The sequence below is a fragment of the Hemicordylus capensis genome, chromosome 6 (genome assembly GCF_027244095.1).
Source record: "Hemicordylus capensis ecotype Gifberg chromosome 6, rHemCap1.1.pri, whole genome shotgun sequence".
Lineage (NCBI taxonomy): Eukaryota > Metazoa > Chordata > Lepidosauria > Squamata > Cordylidae > Hemicordylus > Hemicordylus capensis.
The window spans coordinates 142811541-142830007 of NC_069662.1; the positions used below are offsets into that span (position 1 = coordinate 142811541).

The following is an 18467-nucleotide window of genomic DNA, read 5'->3' on the forward strand; positions in this document are numbered from 1 at the left end:
ACCTGCTCCTGCCCTACTGCTGTAGAGCAGGGCTGCCTTGGGAATTAACCCACCATTAACCAAGTTAAAGGGGCAAAGCCCCATCCTACCATTGCAGCCCCATTCGGGTGTGGGATTGGGGTTGTATTCTGCAGCTCCCAGCAGCCCGGCTTCCTGAAAATAACAGAGTGTTGCTTAAAGAGTGGCCAGGAAGCTGGAAACTGCAGCATTGCCATGGGCAGCCTTTCGGCTTCCTGAGCAATGCATTGTGGGATACTGGAGGACTTCCTCCTCCAGAACCCCAATGCTGTAAGCTCCGGTGAGCTGGTCATGTGGTGCAGCAGAGCTCTAGCAACCCTCTGCTCCTCCCCCTGCTCCAGCCACCAGGGATTTTGGTCATGTGTATGACCTGTATTTTACTCCATATATGCTTTTTCATTTCCAACACATCCACTTATTTTTGTGTTTATAGCTTATTCATGCCTTCTACTTTACCATTTTCTAAGTCTAAGTATTCTAAGTATTCCATATGGCACCTGCATGGGGGCAGAATCTGTGGCAACAGAAAGAACATGGCACAGGAGTATCCCATACCCATACAACTCCAAGGCACATCCCAGGCATGATTACACTAACCATCACATTTGCTTGGTTGAACACTGATCAGTAACCAGTGTATCATCTTGAGTGCAGATCTGATAGGCTGGCTGAGCACCAGTGTGCAGCTGATGTTCAGTTGACCAGTTTTATTTGAACTTCTTCAGCCACTACCTTAAAATCTTAAGCCAATTAGTTAGAAAGTGTACACAGTGACCGGCCTGATGCTGAGTCTCCCATCGATGACAAGGAGACTGTCGGGGCTGCTGTACAAATTCAGAGGCAGCCCCAACGCTGTAGCAATAGGGCTGCTGTGGAATGACTTTAAACTGCTTCTGGGCTGGAGCACCGTGCAGGGGTCTAGCTATCAGTGTTCAAAGTTGTCCAGTGAACACAGGCCATCATGCCTTCAGGAGCCCTGGCACCTGTCCCTCGTGCCTCCCCACTCCCATAGCTTGCCTCCTGCCCTGCTGCCACTCACCCCCACAATTTGCCTCCAGCCCTGCTACTCCTTGTCCCCATCACTTGATAGCCAGTTTGCTCAGGGGTGTGGGGGTTGTTCCATTGCCTTTCTCCTCACTCAAGTGAAGAGTGAAGCCATGGCACCCCTCAGCGCTTGTAGCCAGCTAAGAAATGGAAGGCATACATGCACCCTGATGCCTAATCAGGTGCATGCGTGGTGGGCTCCATTTGTGGCTGTTTGTAAGTGGCAAGGGGCTCTATGGCCTCCCTCCTCATTCAAGTGAGGAAAGAAGCCATGGAATACCTCTCTGGCGGTCTGCCATCATTCTTGGCTATCTTAATCTTGGTTCTATGTATAGCTAAAAATATCTTATACATATTTTTCTTTCCTCTGTTTATATCCATTTCCTTATTTTCCTAACCATGAATTTCATGAGGAATCCTGTTTACTACCATTTCTGTTTTTATTCTGGGCAGAAAATCAAATAATTTGGGAACCAAAAATTAACTTTGAAGTCCCTTAGAGATATTAGAATTAAAAAAAAAAATCTTGGAAAGCATATCTCTATCTGCAAATTCACTTCAGTAAGTATTACAGACAGCAGGACTTTGAAAAATCTTATGTACCCTTAATTTTCCAGCAGTCCAATCCTCAGGGCCAAAGTAGATGAAATGTGGGAGATCCCAATTTTTAATTTTTTACAGAAAGGTGTCAATCAGGACTATGGCACTGGGGAAGATCTTAAATCCTTTCTGCCATATCATTTTCCTGATCCTTGAATCTATTTTATTCCTGCTGGGGAAGGTACCTGTATAAATTTGCCCCACAGGACAAATAGCAGCTTTGGAGAATTTTAACTGGGAAAGTATCATGGGAAGAAGGGCTAGAACATACTGCCAAGGCCCTAATCCAAATCAGGCCACCTGCAGTTGCAATAAAATTTTCTTTAAACTGTGGGGGCTTCTGTTCGTGGATCCCATCTAAGGCTACATAGGGCACGTAAAGATCAAGGCCATGCTAGCATAACATCACAAAATGCAACACGACACGAGTGATGTGGCAGTGTTACACTGGCATATCCGGTCAGAGGTGAGGGGACAAAGGTTCAGACAATGGTGGCTGGTATGGGTGGGTGATGGGAAAGCCACACTTGTTCGCACTTGTCTTGTGGCTTTTTTGTACTTGTCTCACCCTGTTCTGACTGCCTCTCTGTCTCTCGCCTCATCCTGCCGGGGCATTCATCCCAGGCATGCAAGCTGGTATTCCCCAGGTTATCGTTGGCCCAGTGAAAACCAGTCCACTCACCTGGGGTTAATGCCAGGATGGGAAGTGACAAGTGTGAACCAAGTGCACCTGAGGCTTGTTTTCTGCCCATACTAGCTGCTACTGGTTTCAGATCGGGGTTTGACCGCAATGCCAAGATCTCTCTCTGAGTGTCAGTATAGCTGGATGTGCTTCACCAAAGGTGCTTGAATTTTTCCCACCCCAGTGAAGGGGAGAGGAAAGAACTTGGATTACTTGGACGAGTCCAAGGGCTCCCTTCCTGAATAAATCAGGGTGCCTTTACACGTTACAATAAAGATGGGTTCCACCCTATCTCCACAGTAACCTTTACTTTTAGAGGGAAAGGATGTAATATACACTCATTTGGAGACCATGGGTGGCTTTGCACATCACAGGAGGAAAGCTGATCTTGTGGTAGCAAGCATGACTTGTCCCCTTTGCTAAACAGGGTCCACCCTGGTTGCATATGCATGCAAGACTACATACATGAGCACTGTAAGATGGGATGGAACCGTTCTGGGAAGAGCACCTGAGGTTCCAAGTTCCCTCCCTGACATCTTCAAGATCGGGCTGAGAGAGATTCCTGCCTGCAACTTTGGAGTTGTGTAGACAGTACTGAGCTAGATGGACCAATGGTCTGACTTGGTATATGGCAGTTTCCTATGTTCCTATCACAGAGGCAAGTAAGGTTCCACCAGCTGCCAGTTCCTGATGAATGAGCTCTCTCTGCATGAGCTGCCATTTCCTGATGAATGAGCTCTCGCTGCATGAGCTGCAAGTTTTGCTTCCAGCGTGTTCTCTGAACCACCAGTGTTGGGTTCCCCAGCCTCACTTCCCTCAAGGAACCTGATGCCTGTAACCAACTTCAAATCTAGGTTACAAATGTCAGGTTCCCAGAGGGAAGGGTGGCTGGGGAACCCAACGCTGGCAGATTGACTACACACCAGGAGCGGAACCTTGTGGTTCACACCAGGAGTAGGCACTCACCAGGAATTGGTGGTTGGTGGAACTTTACTTGCCACTGTGACGTGTGAAGTCACCCTGTGATTGCCCAAAGGGATAAATAAACAGGGAGGATTAGTTCTGGTGACTTGTGAAGCAGCCCTGTATTTGAAGTTCAAACTGGTGGAGAATATTTTGGAGAAAGGCATTTGAGGACACTAGTCTTACAGCTGCAAAACATTCTGCTTACTATTTAGAAGAAGAAGAAGAACTAAGTGATCATGTACTCTGATCTTAGGGGACACAAAAGCTAGTTTTGACACAACCAGTGAAAAGCAACACATTTCTTTTTCTTTCTTTCTCAGAGTTTGGGAGTGGAGACTCTTCCACCTCCACCTGCAGAAGCAAGTAATGATGAATTTAATTTTGCAGTTGGTTTCAAAGATTTAAATGGTAAGGATTCAATTTATATTGCTATTTCAATTGTCTGTAGGGGGAAATATGGAAATCAAAGAACTAAATGTTCGCTGTTTTTCAAAGGGATGTGTTCATTTTGAAGGTTTAAAATGGCTAGTCTTGAAAGGATCAACACACAAGGTTTAAAACCAAAGAGGAGTCCTACAAGTTTCCTTAAAACTCTCTTGCACTTGAATATTGTGTCTGGTTGTTGTTATAATAATCATCTCCCTATGTGAATTAAACTCTAATACTTCAGTAGTTAATACAAGAGCAGGCACAAATAGGTTGGAAAGCACCTAGAAAAGAATTCAATTGGAACTGAATATGCCAGATTATTCACTGACATCTGTAAACATGTTATTTCGTTGTTAAAAGATCTTTGCTGTCTCCCAGTTTGTTTCTGAGTTCAGTTCAAAATGCTGGTTTTGAACTTTAAAACCTTAAATGGTTTGTGGGCAGGATATCTGAAGAATTATCTTCTCCCACTTGAATCTGCCCATTCATTTCCCTCTTCTTCGGATGATCTTCTCCAACTATCCCTGCCTTCTGTCAGTCAGTCAATATGTCGGTCCATAGACTAGGAGTAAAAAAGAACAGTCATTGTTACAGCACATCCCTGCCTTCTGAACTCAAGCTACTAGAGATAAGTTCTTTTCTCTGGTGACACACAAATTATAGAACTATCCCCAGATATGCTGGCATGGCACCAGCCTTGTCATCCTTTAGGCACCAGGTGAATTCTCTTATGCTTTTAGTGCTGTTTCACTTCCCTTTTAATTGTCTTTTGGCTGCTTTGTTTGTCTTTTTAAATCTGCTGGTGGTTTGGTTTTGGGGCAGAAATAACATTGGTCACCCTGGTGAAGGTCTTTTTCTGGAACAAGACAGAGGAGTGTTTCCTCGTTGGTTCGGTTAGACCTCTCAGCAGCTTTCAATACCATTCACCATAGTATTCCTTGGGACCACCTCTGAGGAACTTGTAGGCTATGGTTATAAAGCAGGCAATTTCCAAGGAAGTCACAACCAGGCTTAAATAAAAAATATATTTAATTGAATTCAGAGTGAAGCTGGAATGAAATAGAACACGCAACATATTCCCACATGACTTCCAGTGACTGTTGCTGGTGTATATCTTATGTTTCTTTTTAGATTGTGAGCCCTTTGGAGACAGAGATCCATTTTATTTATTCATTATTTCTCTGTGTAAGCTGCCCTGAGCCATTTTTGGAAGGGTGGTATAGAAATTGAATGAATGAATGAATGAATGAATGACACAGAACACACAAGATCGTTCACGTGTCTGGATGCTAATACTTAATATCTGCTATACTCGCTATTTAAATGCATGTGCTATACTGAGGAGTGGGGGGAGAGAGAGAGATGGATCTGAACCAGATTGGGTAGAGAAGGAAAGTGGGATTGGTAAGAAGATCTGTAGGGGGTGTGGAGGATAGAAAGAACCAGGCCTGAACGAGTTTGGGAAGAGAAAATGGATTTGAGCCAATCCAGAGAAGGCAGCATAGGAAAACTGGAGATAGATTCAACTGAGTTTGGGTAAAGAAACTTCATGTAAATGAAGGGGGACTGTTGCATACTGGGAGGTGAGATTGATGGGTCCTCCTTGTATTGCCAGGGTGGCACTGGTGGGGAACTAAATGGCTGGGAATCATATGGAGCTGGACTCCGTGACAGTGTGGTTCTGGTCCTGTCTCATTAGGAGGTCCAGATGGTGTTATTGGGAGACTGTGGCTTTTGGAGTGCCACAAGGTTCTATCTTGTTACCCATGCCTTTGTTCCAATTTGATTATCCCAATCACAATCCAGTTATTACAATGCATCCTGCACAGAACTGCCCTTGGAAAATTTTGAAACTGGCTGGTGAATGCTGCTGCCAGGCAGTTTCTGGAGCCTCTTAGGTGGAGCAAGTCATCCTTCTGCTGTTTAATCAGCATTGGTTCCTTATTTGTTTCTGGATGCAATTTGAGGTTCTGTTTGTTACCTTTTAGCTCTAAATGGTTTCAGCCCTAGGTATCTGAACTGGCTGCTCCCACCGGATCCTTCGGCCGAATAAGACTTTTCTGAGGTATGCTCTGCTAAGTGTGCTATCACCTACTGAGGCTCATCTGGTTAGCATATGAGACTGACCGAGCTCTCTCCAGGGTGGTGCCCAGGCTCTACAACTCAAGAGATGAATGTGGCCTCATCTCTCCCAGGACTTAGATGACTTTTGAAGTTTCACTTCACTGTGAAACGTGTTGGCTTGTTTCCCTGTGCGTTTGGGACTGCTGAGAACTGAAATGAGAGGGGTGTGTGTGTGTGTTTGCTGTTGTCTTACATTGATATGCTGCTTTATATTTTTAATATTATTGTGAGCTACGTTGATGCCCTTGAGGAGAAAAATAACATAAAATACTTTAAAAAACAAATAAATAATAGTAGTTGACAGACTGCACAACACTATGTGTACCTCGGACTGTTGCAGTTGTGCAAGAATTGCACAAAATGGAGGTGTGGAAGAGTAATCCCACTGAAAATAATGGAATTACAGTGTTGCAAGGTATATGTACTGACTGCACAGTATGTCAGTCATTTTGTAGAAGAGTTCCTACTAATGGTGGTATTGAAGGCCTTCTAAAGTTCTCAAATAATCTGTGATATATTTGGATTTTTCCCCCCTTAACAGAATCTTTAAATGCCTTGGAAGATACTGATTTAGATGCTTTAATGGCTGATCTTGTTGCCGATATAAGTGAAGTGGAGAAGACCACACTCCAGGGACAAGAGAATTCCTCAAGCTACCAGCCAGCTGCCACGACTCAAACTCCAGCAAATGTTGCTCCTGCGTATGGGTATCAGTCAGGAGTCCACTCTGCTGTATGCCGCGAGTCTTATTTATTGCCCCCCCGCACAGAACTAGCCTTGGATCTTCCACCACCGCCACCTCCGTCCCCACCTCCTGAGCCACTCACTCAGGTAAGCACACTGAAGAACCTAACTTCAAACCTGTTCTGTTCTAGTTTGAAGCAAGGCGATGCGAGGCTCGTATGAGACCTTGGAGGGGTCTGAGGAAGCAAGTTGATGCAACACCAGTCAGAAGCAGATAGAGCCCTTACAGACCTCTGGGCCCCCACCTCCACACCCTGGAGAGTGGAAGCTTAAAGGGCTAGCCTTCTGAAGTTGGGGGCTCCTCCTCGGCTCTGTTTGCTCTGGCTGAGCTTGCTGCCAGACTTGGCATGCAGGCATCAGGGGTGTGATGGTGTGGGAGAGGGCAGCTTTGTAGTGGGCTTGGGTTCTGAGTGTGCTGCCAGGGAGTTCAGGCCTGAGGGAGCTTCCTTGGGGAATTCCAGATCCAAGGATCTCTCAGGTTCTGGTCTGGTGTCAAGGTCCAGGACTGGGACTGGTCCTGCCTGCTCAGAATTTTTTTTTTCTGGTGCCAAGATCCAGGGCTGGGGCTGATCCTGGCTCCTCAGCATCTGACTCAGTTGCTGCTATGAGGGCTATGGCAGTCTGGGCCATGACAAAATCTCTCCTAAAGCTTGTTTTAATGGTTTTGTGGGTATTTGCATAAAAGCAAAAAAGGAGAATCTAGAATCAGCACTGTTGCTACAGCCATGTTAAATTTCTCAGGTTCTAGCCCCGCCCCGGCCAACTCCCCCCCCCCCCGCCCTCTGCGTCTGAAGGTGGGCTCATATAAGCATAGTCCAGTTGTCCAAAAATGTTCTGTGGTCCAAACAGAGCAGTATTAAATTGGTCATTCTGAGGCAACCCTCCATGAAATAGTATTTTCTTCTTAGGACCATAGTCCAGGAAGCTCCAAGGGCCCTTGGTGTGCTTCCAGGTGTTTCTTGAAACTAGTCAAAATTCATTCTGGTTAAATTCATTTTTTGGGGAGGAACGAAAGGCAAAATCGAAACATTCACCAAATGTTCATAGAGGGTTTGTGTGGGTGGGTGGGTGACAGTGGGGGGACACAGGTTTCCAGCAGCAGGGGAAGGACAAAATGGAGCTTTCGCCCAAATGTTTACAGATGTTCAAGGGGAGGGGCTTACCAGCAGTAATGATGGCAAGGTGCATGACCTTTAGTATTTAATGACACACCTGATAGCAGCAATCACTCTAAGAACGCAGGAGGCCTTCTCAGTGCCTAGTTCCTGCTGGACACCATTCTTTCCCCCTGGAATTTTAGAGGTAATGAGGTGACATTAAGATGTGACATCACAATATCACATTATCACCAGTGCATTCTGGGGGTGGGGGTGAAGGAATGGTGTCTGGCAGGAGCTGGCTTCCAGGAAGTCCTCTAATGCTTCCAGTACTACTGTCACCACTGATTACATCGGGATACCCATGCTGCCTACACTGCAACCACTGCCAGTAAGCCCCCCACTCCAACTTCATGGACATTTGTTCCCAATCTCCCCAAAACACCTCCCCATGTTTGCCACCTGCAAATGCGGCATAGAGAGTAAGGAAACACTTTCAGACCAGCACTACTGGAGATCATGATGAAAATAGCAGGAGTTTCCACTAAAGCTTTTCTACAGAGGCGTAACTAGGGAAAACGGTGCCCGGGGCAAGCACTGAAATGGCTCCCCCGCCCCCCCCAACATACTACATTATACTTAGGTTTTTCCTCACAAGCGCCCGCTGCCGCCGCCAAGCCAGGCCACTGACTGGCCGCCAGGCGCCAGCAAAGCAATGGGGGGGGTGCGGGTGGCGCAGAAGGGACCGCTCGTGGGGGAGGGGGCGCCAACGCACTCCCTTGACTGCTGCAGCGCTGCTGCACTGAGCAGGAAATATTTGTATTAACAAAAAAATTTTAAAAATTTTTTTGTCATGGCGGCGCCCCCCACGTGACCAGAAAAGATGGCGCCCGGGGCACGTGCCCCCCTGCCCCCCCTATAGTTATGCCTCTGCTTTTCTATCCCCGCTCCCCTTCCCTTTTTAAAAGGTGGAGATATACAGCCCCATGCTGAACAGAGGAAGCACAAAGCCTCAAAATTAAATTAAGAACAGAAAAAATAATTACAATGCTAATGAAATGTCAAGGAGGGAAGGGGTATCCTTATTGGGGTTTGGCTCCTTTAAAAAGAGCTCACACTCTTACCTTTCCTGTTTTATTTCAGGAAGAACAAGAAGCGCAAGCAAAAGCTGACAAGATTAAACTTGCATTAGAAAAACTCAAAGAAGCCAAGGTTAAAAAGGTAATAGTTGTTAAAAATATTGCCATCCAAACTTTAAACTTGAAATGCAGTCATTTTTTATTACAATCTATGTGGTCTCATTTTGTGTACTTTCTTTGCCTCCTGAAAATATGTCTGAGGGTCTTGTAACCCTCAGGGACAAATTTTCAGGAGGCACAGTGGGCTTCAGAGGAAAGAGGAAATTGGCAAAAATCATATTGTTGTGCCAGTTCAGTGCCAGTCTAGATGTCAACTAGTTTCTGTCAACCGGCAGAAATCTGCAATATGAGTTCATTTTTTGGCTTTCAGGAGTGCCCTTAAGACCTATCTGTTTGGCCTGGCCTTCCAGGGTTTTTAAACTGTTTTTAATCCATAAAGGTTTGGCCTGGTTTTCCAGGGTTTTAAAAACTGTTTTTTAATTGTTTTGATAATGGTTTTATGTTGTTTTTACATTTTTCGATTTTAACAGTTAATTGATTTTAGTGTTTTCATGTAAACTACCCTGAGCCATTTTTGGAAGGACGGTATAGAAAAACAAACAAACAAACTAGTATGTTCTGATGTAATAATTTTAAGGAACTGAAACCACTGGCTAACAAGTCCAGATCACAAACAGCTCCCAAAGATTTTTCCCAGACAGCAGGCTTTACCATGGGTTTTCTGTGAGGCTTTACTGTGAGTTCGAAGTTGCCCCAAAAAACCAATGCAAAAAGTGGATTTTTTTAAACCCCGGATATAAATCAGGCTACACTCTAATGTGCAGTGAAAAACCCAAATTGTGTGTGAAGTGTTCCCTTATAGCTCGCAGGGACTTTGGGGTAAATTTGGCTGATATGTGAACACACACCTCCATTCCGGAGGAGATGTGAATTAAAAGCCGGGTGTGAAAAACTTCAAAGAGAAGTAATATCAGGTCTGCAATATCTTTGAGGACTTGGCTGTCCTACTTTTACAATAGCAGTAATAGGAGCTGTGTTTCTAGAGGAGGCTGTTGCAGCTGTAGATGGTACCAAACAGCTGTAAATAACTGCTTACACTCCAGTGAAGACAGTGAGAGTGTGAAATGGAACTGTCCTGGAAAACTGTAGCCTTAAGATGTGCTTTTTCAAGACTACAGATAACTCCCCTTTTGAGTAAAGGGAATATCTGCCCTTCCCCTTCCAATGTGGGAACAGCCATATTGGGTTGCACCCAGAGATTCCCTTCCTCCAGAGGAAGAAGCAACTCTATTAGATGAAGGGAACCCTTGGATGCAACCCTTTATGTTTTCAGTCTTCTTGATGGCAGGTAGAAGGGCTACTTATCAACACAGCTATTTTTTGATATATATTTTTTATCCATTCATTCTGTATCCCACCTTTCTCCAGTCTTAATGGACCCAAGGTAGGTTACAAAAATGACATTAAATTAGTAAATACCAAGGCCTCACATGTTACCACAGTATTTTTCATTAATACAGTTCTTCCCAGCGTGGGCCAGGCTCAGAACCTTAACTGTTTACACTTCTGAGCCACCAAAGTATGAACTGGTGGTGGTACACACAAAACCCTCTGTGTGATCAGTACTCCTGTAATGAATGGGGACTGGGTGAATGGCGGATTTAAGCCCAGCCTTTGTCTCAGAGCAAGTCCACGTGGAAGAAAGAAAATTGTTGATTTGTTCCCTCCATGTTTGCTCAACAAAGACTGTCCCTCTGGTATCGCTGCCACCATGCCCACTTTTTAACAGGGTTTAATCCCTCCCTGGTGTGGGCGAAATTCCAGGAAAACCCTCTTTTTTTTACGAAATGGAAAAATACAAAAACCTCTCACGTGTAGCCTACACGTGAGGAGAAAAACTTGGTAGTGTGCTGCTGAGCAATCAAACTTGAGGCATGTTTGCACCAGAGTAAGACCCCTTTCCAGCCCCCGCTTTCCTGAGTTGAAAATCCACTCAAAGAGGCTGGTTAAAATTGTAAAAGACCAAAAAGAAAGAATAACCTTTATTCAAAATACTCAGATTGACTGTTTCAATCTTAGGCTCACTCTCTCTCAGCTTTAGTTACAGATTAAAAAGAAATAAACACTCAATACTTTCAAGAATAATTCAAAAAGAGCACTCCAGTTGATAGTTGGAGTGGTACACTTTAAAATCTTGGTTACCAAGTTGCAAAGATAATTCAAAAAGCACCCCCAGTTGTAAGGAACCTTTAGAAGCACCTTTATAGGTTACAGAGACTTTTGCGGTGCCCTGGATGGATAAAAAGGGAACAGGTACAACATTCTTACATTACAAAATAAAACACAATAGACCAGTTGTAAGGATCTGCAAAGCACTAAAATAAAGAAATCTGATGCCAGCTACCTAACACACAGTTCCCTGGCTAAACCCTTCTCCGAAGACAAGCCCTAACTTCTTCCCTGAACTCACCAAAACCATGGTAGAGACTTCAGGCCCCTGCAGAGTTCCTGGTTGCTGCCGTGGCTTGGCCAGCCAACCTGTTGCTTCCCCTGCCTGTCTCCAACTGAGAGAGAACAAAGGCCCCCTTCACGTCCTGCTGCCTGGCCCTCTAAGTCCCGGTCACTGTGTGCTGAGTGGCTGATCCCTAGAGGTCACTGCCTGACAGACAGGACAGGGTTCCCTTCCAGCTCACTCTTTAGGGTAAGGGAGGGGCCAATTGCTACAACTACTACAACATATATTTATATACCGCTTTTCAACAAAGGTTTCTAAAACAATTTTCATAGATAGATAGATCCCTGACCCCATCCTTGTGTCTGATTGATTGGCTAGGCGGATCCAGGGACGAACCCCCACCTACATCACCCATAGGCCTCACAATCTAAAAAGAAACATAAGGTAGACACTAGCAACAGCCATTGGAGGGATGCTGTGCTGGGGATGGATAGCGCCAGTTGCTCTCCCCCTGCTAAATAAAGAGAGTCACCACTTTTAAAGGGGTTCCTCTTTGGCCAGTTAGCAGGGATAAGTACTTTGTACCAACAACACACATTCAGCTTGGAGCTAGTGTGCAATCAGATTTTAGAAACATTACTTATGCTGAAGGGATATGCTGCTCTGTTTGAGGAAAGCACAAAATAAACTAGAGAAAAAGAAATGCACAATAACTTTCCCATCTATAAAAATGGAGAGAAAGGGGAGATTATTAGCCCCACAGTTTAATCGCCGTTTAGTTTATCACAGAAAGTGTAAAAACACTGCTGATGTGCAATGCAACAGAATCCTATTCTGCAACGCCCCAGGCATTGCTTTAGACACTCGTAGCGGCTCAGGCGGTTCAAAACCAACGGCGTTGCATCGTTCACCATGTCAGACTAAATTACTCCTGAAGAGTCCTGTTGAAATTAAGTAGTCCTTTAGAAAAACTCCTGAGCAGTACTACTGAGTAGCTTAGTCTGAACCTAGAAGGTAGTGGCCAAGCATTATTCCCCCGCTTTTTTCAAATGCTGTATATTATTCAGGTCCACCATCTTTTCTTAATATTCTGCATTACTACCAAATAGAAAAATTAAAGAAATTATATATTTAGATCCTTAAACCTTCTTTCAAAATGATGGTTTGTTCCTGCTTGATTTCCTTCTGCTATTATTTTTGCTTTAGTAGGGTTCTCTTTGCAGTGCCAAACATGTTCATTTTAAAATTAGCCTTTAGCTGAACAGCAGTAAAATTTCCTGGTAAGGAACTGAATCTTCCCCTATGCCTTATTTCTGAACAAACAGGTTATTTCTAGTGCTTTTCTCCATGCCTGCCAGTCTGCAATTCTCTTAAGAAGCCATTTCCAGTTTTACACTCATTCTCTTTGCAAAAGACTGCTTGTTTGTTTAAACTTGTGGTGATTGAGGTGAATCTCTCAAATACTCTTTGAACTGAGAACTGTATCTCAAGTTGTAGTGAAGACAAACAAATCCAAAGCATTCTTTTATATCAGGGGGGTTCCCAAACTGTGGCCTTCCAGATGTTGCTGAACTATAACTCCCATCATTCCCAGCCACAGCCAATTCACATAAGATTGGTTTGTGTCTACGAGGGAAGCTGTTATAAAACATATCTAAGCTGAGTTCAAACATTGCTTCAGAAGTCATCGCCCAGTCCATGGGAACCAGTCTCCCAAAGTGCTGCTACACAGGGCTGAGCAGAAATAACAGCTTGGTCTTGGCCTGCCTTCAGCAGCAGTTTGAACTGCAGCAACCAGTCCATGAAGCTTGTCATGGCATTTTGATCAGGCATTCAAAAGCCTCATAACCTGCTAAAGTTTTCAGGCCAAGCTGCTGTTAAAGGCACAGGAGCAGGAGCTTGTTAAAAGGTGTGGGGGAAAGAGAGAAACAGCGTACAGTCTGTATCTTACAGGATATTTCACCATGCTTTCAGTTACTCAGAGCATAAATAGCACCTAGAAATAAGGAAGAGGGTGGTAGAGTGTAGGTTTGCAGATGCTCCCAGGATGTATTATTTCCGCAGTCCAATGGTGGATACATGATGCATTTGAATAAATAGCAGTCATCACCCCTGATCGTCCTTATCCGCCCAGGCAGATTCTTGACCACACTGGCCTTTAAATCAGTGCTGAAATTAACAGATACATCTATTATTCTCTCTCCAGCTTGTTGTCAAGGTGCACATGAATGATAATAGCACAAAGTCCCTGATGGTGGATGAACGGCAAGTGGCACGTGATGTCCTGGACAATCTCTTTGAAAAGACCCACTGTGACTGCAAAGTGGATTGGTGCCTTTATGAAAAATATGCGGAACTACAAATTGGTGAATATTTGGTTAGACTCTGAAGCGAACCAATCTAATTCTCGTGTTATATTTGTACAGCAGCTTAACTATGCGGCATGTCACATCAGTGACACTTTTGCTGTTGCTCTCCAGCCCCTATCTCTCCTGTATAAAGTGACAAGTTCCTAGTCCTAGTGGATCACATCCCTACTAATGCCTGGAGTGCATATACATATGTGTGCATAGGTACATAGGTAGCTGCCATATGCTGAGTCAGACCAGTGGTCTATCTAGTTCAGTATTGTCTTCACAGACTGGCAGCGACTTCTCCAAGATTGCAGGCAGGAGTCTCTCTCAGCCCTATCTTGGAGGAGCCAGAAAGGGAACTTGAAGCCTTCTGCTCTTCCCAGAGCGGCTCCATCGCCTGAGGGGAATATCTTCCAGTGCTCACACATCAAGTATTCCATTCATATGCAACCAGGGCGGACCCTGCTTAGCTAAGGGGACAAGTCATGCTTGCTACCACAAGACCAGCTCTCCTTTCCGTGTGCTCATGCATGCATGTATTATAGCATTGGACAAAAAATCTGGGGCATCAACATATATTTATTAGGATTGTATCCTACTTTTCTTTTAAAAACAACAACAAAGTAGTTAACTATAGGACAATAACAATATAAAATGGATAAGAACAATAAAAAATAAAGACTGCAAAAAATATAAAGAGCAACACGGAAAAGAAAGCAGAAAAACATAAATATAAAGAGCAACACTGCAAGAAAGCAAAAAACCAACAACCAAATAACAGCAAACCAATACAAATCTTTTAACTGAAAAACCTCAGCAGAGAAGAAAATCAATCAAAAGTGTCTCTAAAAAGCCATGTCTTAACCTGACTATAGAATGAAAATGGGGCCAGACAAGTTTCCCTGGGGAAGGAGTTCCATAGAACTTGGGCCACAGCTGAAAATATTCTGAGGTTGTGCACACAACTTCCTGGCCCCCCTTCTCTGTGGGGCTAGAGCTTGCCTGAATTTCTGAGAGATAAGCGGCAGCCGTCCTTGCTTTCTCTGTGCAGTTGCCTTCAGCAACCCACACAAGAGGCAGAATGGTGAAGGCGAGATCTGGGAGTGAGAGGACTTCCCCCTCCCGCATTCCATGGTGCCCCACGCCATGAGCATGGTGACTGCTCGCATTAGGGCAGCCACTGTCCTCGTCACAGCTGCTCCTTCCCCCTGGCCCACTTCCAGAAATAGCAGCAGGCCGGGGGAAGTCTTGTGACCCGGCGGCGATCATGCACACTATCACCTCAGGTTTGTTTAACCTCAGTAAACAGTTGGGTCAAAAAGTCAGGCTAGCGAGGGTGGGTGGGGGAGTGCCGGGATCAGCAGCGATCCTGGCGCTCCACATTAACAACCCAATCCAGGCTGGGTTGCCTTAGCCTGGGTTGGGCTACTCGTGTGGCTAGCCTCTGTGTCTTCTACCCATCTGCTACAGTCACTCACCTATCACGGTTTCCCCAATTGTGGATTTGAGTATCCACGACTGGGAAATTGCGATTGCCCTCGCCACCCGTGACCTGAGTATACGTGGTTTGGCGATTTTTTTTAATGGGGATTTGGGGGGTCAGGGGGGTCATTGTTGGGGTTGGGGTGATTTTAGGGGTCCAGGGGTGATTGCGGGGGTTGGGATCATTTCCATTGGTCAGGGGTTATTTCCGGGGGTCAGAGGGTCATTTGGGGGGGTTGGGGTGATTCAATTTGTTACATTATTTTCAGTCACTTCACAACCGCGATTCCCCTAACCCCGTTTGCCATTGAAACTAATGGCTCATCTACTGCGAATTCACAAACCGCGAGGGTTTCCAGGAACGCAACCCTCGCAGTCGGTGAGGGATGACTCTATACCTCAGTGCATTTCTGATGCCGCTTTGAAAAATATAAATCATACTAATGCAAATTAAAAATAAAATTTCAAAAATGTAGAAAATGGTTCTGTTTTGGAGAAGCTGTTTTGTTTGAGCTAGTCTAACATGGTTTTAGGGCCAGAATATTAAGGATAAAATTATTCCTCTGCATTTTCTTTGGTCAGAAAGTGTGTCTCAATTAATCATTCTATTTATTACATTTAAAGAAAGGAATGTGTTCTCCCTCCAAATATATTATATAATCTAATAATTCTTTATTGTTCTCTTTAGAAAGATTTTTTGAAGATCATGAAAATGTGATTGAAATCTTATCAGACTGGACTCGAGACACTGAAAATAAGGTCCTGTTCTTAGAAAAAAGTGAAAAATATGCTGTGTTTAAAAATCCTCAGGTAGGCAAAACAGTGTATATTGATATGATTTGGTTTATACAAAATATTGTATTTGCTTTACACCAAAGATTAAAGGTGCCAACAACCCTTATGCCTTTTTCTATCCCCAAAGGGAAGCAGGTTTTAACTCTGCCTCCCATGCATAAGAAGATCTACACTGGCTTCCACAAAGTCGTTATTAGGAATAGTTGCTACAGCTGCATGTAGGTATCCTTGTATTCAGAGAAACCAAATACTGTGGGAGAGCAAGAGGGGCGCAAACACATACTTGGATGGCACCTATTGGCTAGTGCCTGTGACTCTGATGCAAATTCAGTCCACATACAGCACTTATGGTTGCAATGGGAGAGCTAACTGTTGAGTGGGGTGGAAGGAATCACAGTTTCCTAACAAGAGCAAATTGCCATTTATATACTGGCAAATTGAAGGGGTTTTTTTGTAATTAAAGACCTACTGGGGGAAATATATCTTGTTTGTGCACAACAGAGGTGCTAGCTGTAAGTATGTCAGTTTTGGGTTCCTCCTAAGAACCTTGAGCATTCTGCTTTTCTATGGGTGAAGAAGAAGCCATTCTTTGGCTTCTTCAGGGCAGGGGCGTAGCAAGGTCAGTGAGGGCCTGTGTTCAATAAATGACCATCACCGCCATTTTATTTGTTTTTTCATGGCACCTCTGGTGCCGCAAAGATCATTAATTTTGTTGAGGTTTTCCTCCCTACTGCCACCACCGCCACGCCTTCTCCTCTTGCGGTTCCCGCCATGCCTCGCCCCTACAGCTTGTCTCCTGCACTGGTTATCTTCACCACTGGTGAACCACAAAATGGTTTCCGCAGCCAAGTTTTGAAAACAAACTGAGTTTTGCTTATGTTTGTGCTTTATCCAAAGATGATGCTCACTTAATACATAGAACTGTCCATACAGGTACAGGAGCAAATCATTATACACGGATTCTATATCCATGGTTTCACGTATTCACAGGTGTCTAATTGGCACCCAATTTCTATTTCCGGGGATACAAAAAAAGGGATAAAACCCACGTATCCACGGATCCTAGAGGGCCAGAAGTGACTGCGGAGGTCACTTCCGGCTGCCATTTTGGCTACAGGAACCATTTTGTGATTCATTTCAGAAAAAGTGGGGGGATCCATGATTTGGGGCATTATTTTGGACTTGGGGTGGCATTTGGGGGACATTGCTGGATGCCAGGAAACCTACGGAACACGGTTTCGGGTGGTAGTTTTTTGGTGAGGTTTTTTAGTCTGGGAACCCATAGACTCAATTACTTATTATCCTCTGTTTTGTTATCTGTAATCTGTGGGAACGGAACCCTCGCAAATAGTGAGGTCCATCTGTATACATTATTATTATATTAATATTAATATTCATAATAATAATAATTCTATTTCTGTACCACCCTTCCAAAAATGGCTCAGGGTGGTTTACACAGAGAAATAATAAATAAATAAGATGGATCCCTGTCCTCAAAGGGCTCACAATCTTAAAAAAAACATAGGTGCCAGCAACAGTCACTGGAGGCACTGTGCTGGGGGTGAATAGGGCATTGTATAAATATCCTTGTATAAATTGTATAAATATCCTTTTTAAAATATTTTAGAAGAAAAAAGCTTTTGTCCCTGTATCACCTCTAGTACACGGCAGGCAGGCATATCTTTCATTTTGTCCATTGGTTAGATATTCTCTCTGGGAAATCACATTGAGATGACGTGTTCCAAGGAATCACAGCCGTGGCTCAGCAAAATGGAAGGTCACAAGCCTGTGACTAAAAGCTAGAGCATTAGTGCATCCAGGCCTATCTCCTCAAAACATCTGTATAATATAAAGCTACATTTCCTTTGTAATGGTACTGTAACCACAACTGGACTGGACTGGACTGGACTTTCGGGAGATGACAGAGTGGTATTTTACAGCTTGTTCACAGCTGCTGCAATTAATTTATGTTCATGAACTCCAGTATATGCACATTGTGTTTACGACTGGGATGGCCAAAAGGCTTTTATGTACAGGTTGCAGACCCAAATTCTTAGAAGGCAGGAGATCACATTCCTAGAAGAAAGGAAATCATAAAAAAAAAAATAACCCCAAACAATCGGACCCTGCTTAATGCCTTGCCATGCTCTTGGAAGCTCATGCTGTTTCTAGTGACAGTCTCATTTTGTGTCTTTTCAATTGAAAAAGTGTCATTGGTACACCGTCTGTGTGTAAAGCAGTGAGCTAGAGAATCCACCCCTCTTTCAGTTAATTGGCTGGATGTTGTGCAGTTAATAAGGAAGAGCCAGGTGCAGTCACTCAGCAGTGAAAACAGAGATAATTACTACACAGCTGCCTCATTCATTCACTGCACACCAACTTTCCTGTGTACTGGTAGATGAAGGATGACCTGGGATAAATGATTGTATACAGTCCTGCAATGTAGCATTTGCTCAGGAGACGAGAATTAATGTAATGTTAACTCTGATGTTTTGTGAGACCTATATTTTTAACCTTCACTTTGAGCTAGTGCTTACC

At 44.1% G+C, this 18467-nt stretch overlaps 1 protein-coding gene across 9 annotated transcripts in view; it reads left to right on the plus strand.

Moving 5' to 3' along the window:
* Nucleotides 1-18467, plus strand: part of APBB1IP (amyloid beta precursor protein binding family B member 1 interacting protein) — a 104852-nt gene that overhangs the window by 58945 nt on the left and 27440 nt on the right. For all 9 annotated transcript variants that reach the window (XM_053262360.1, XM_053262361.1, XM_053262353.1 and 6 more), the window contains 5 exons: nt 3631-3718; nt 6405-6694; nt 8848-8925; nt 13505-13664; nt 15823-15944. In XM_053262360.1, coding sequence (XP_053118335.1) covers nt 3631-3718; nt 6405-6694; nt 8848-8925; nt 13505-13664; nt 15823-15944 — 738 coding nt within the window. The remainder of the gene's footprint in view (nt 1-3630; nt 3719-6404; nt 6695-8847; nt 8926-13504; nt 13665-15822; nt 15945-18467) is intronic.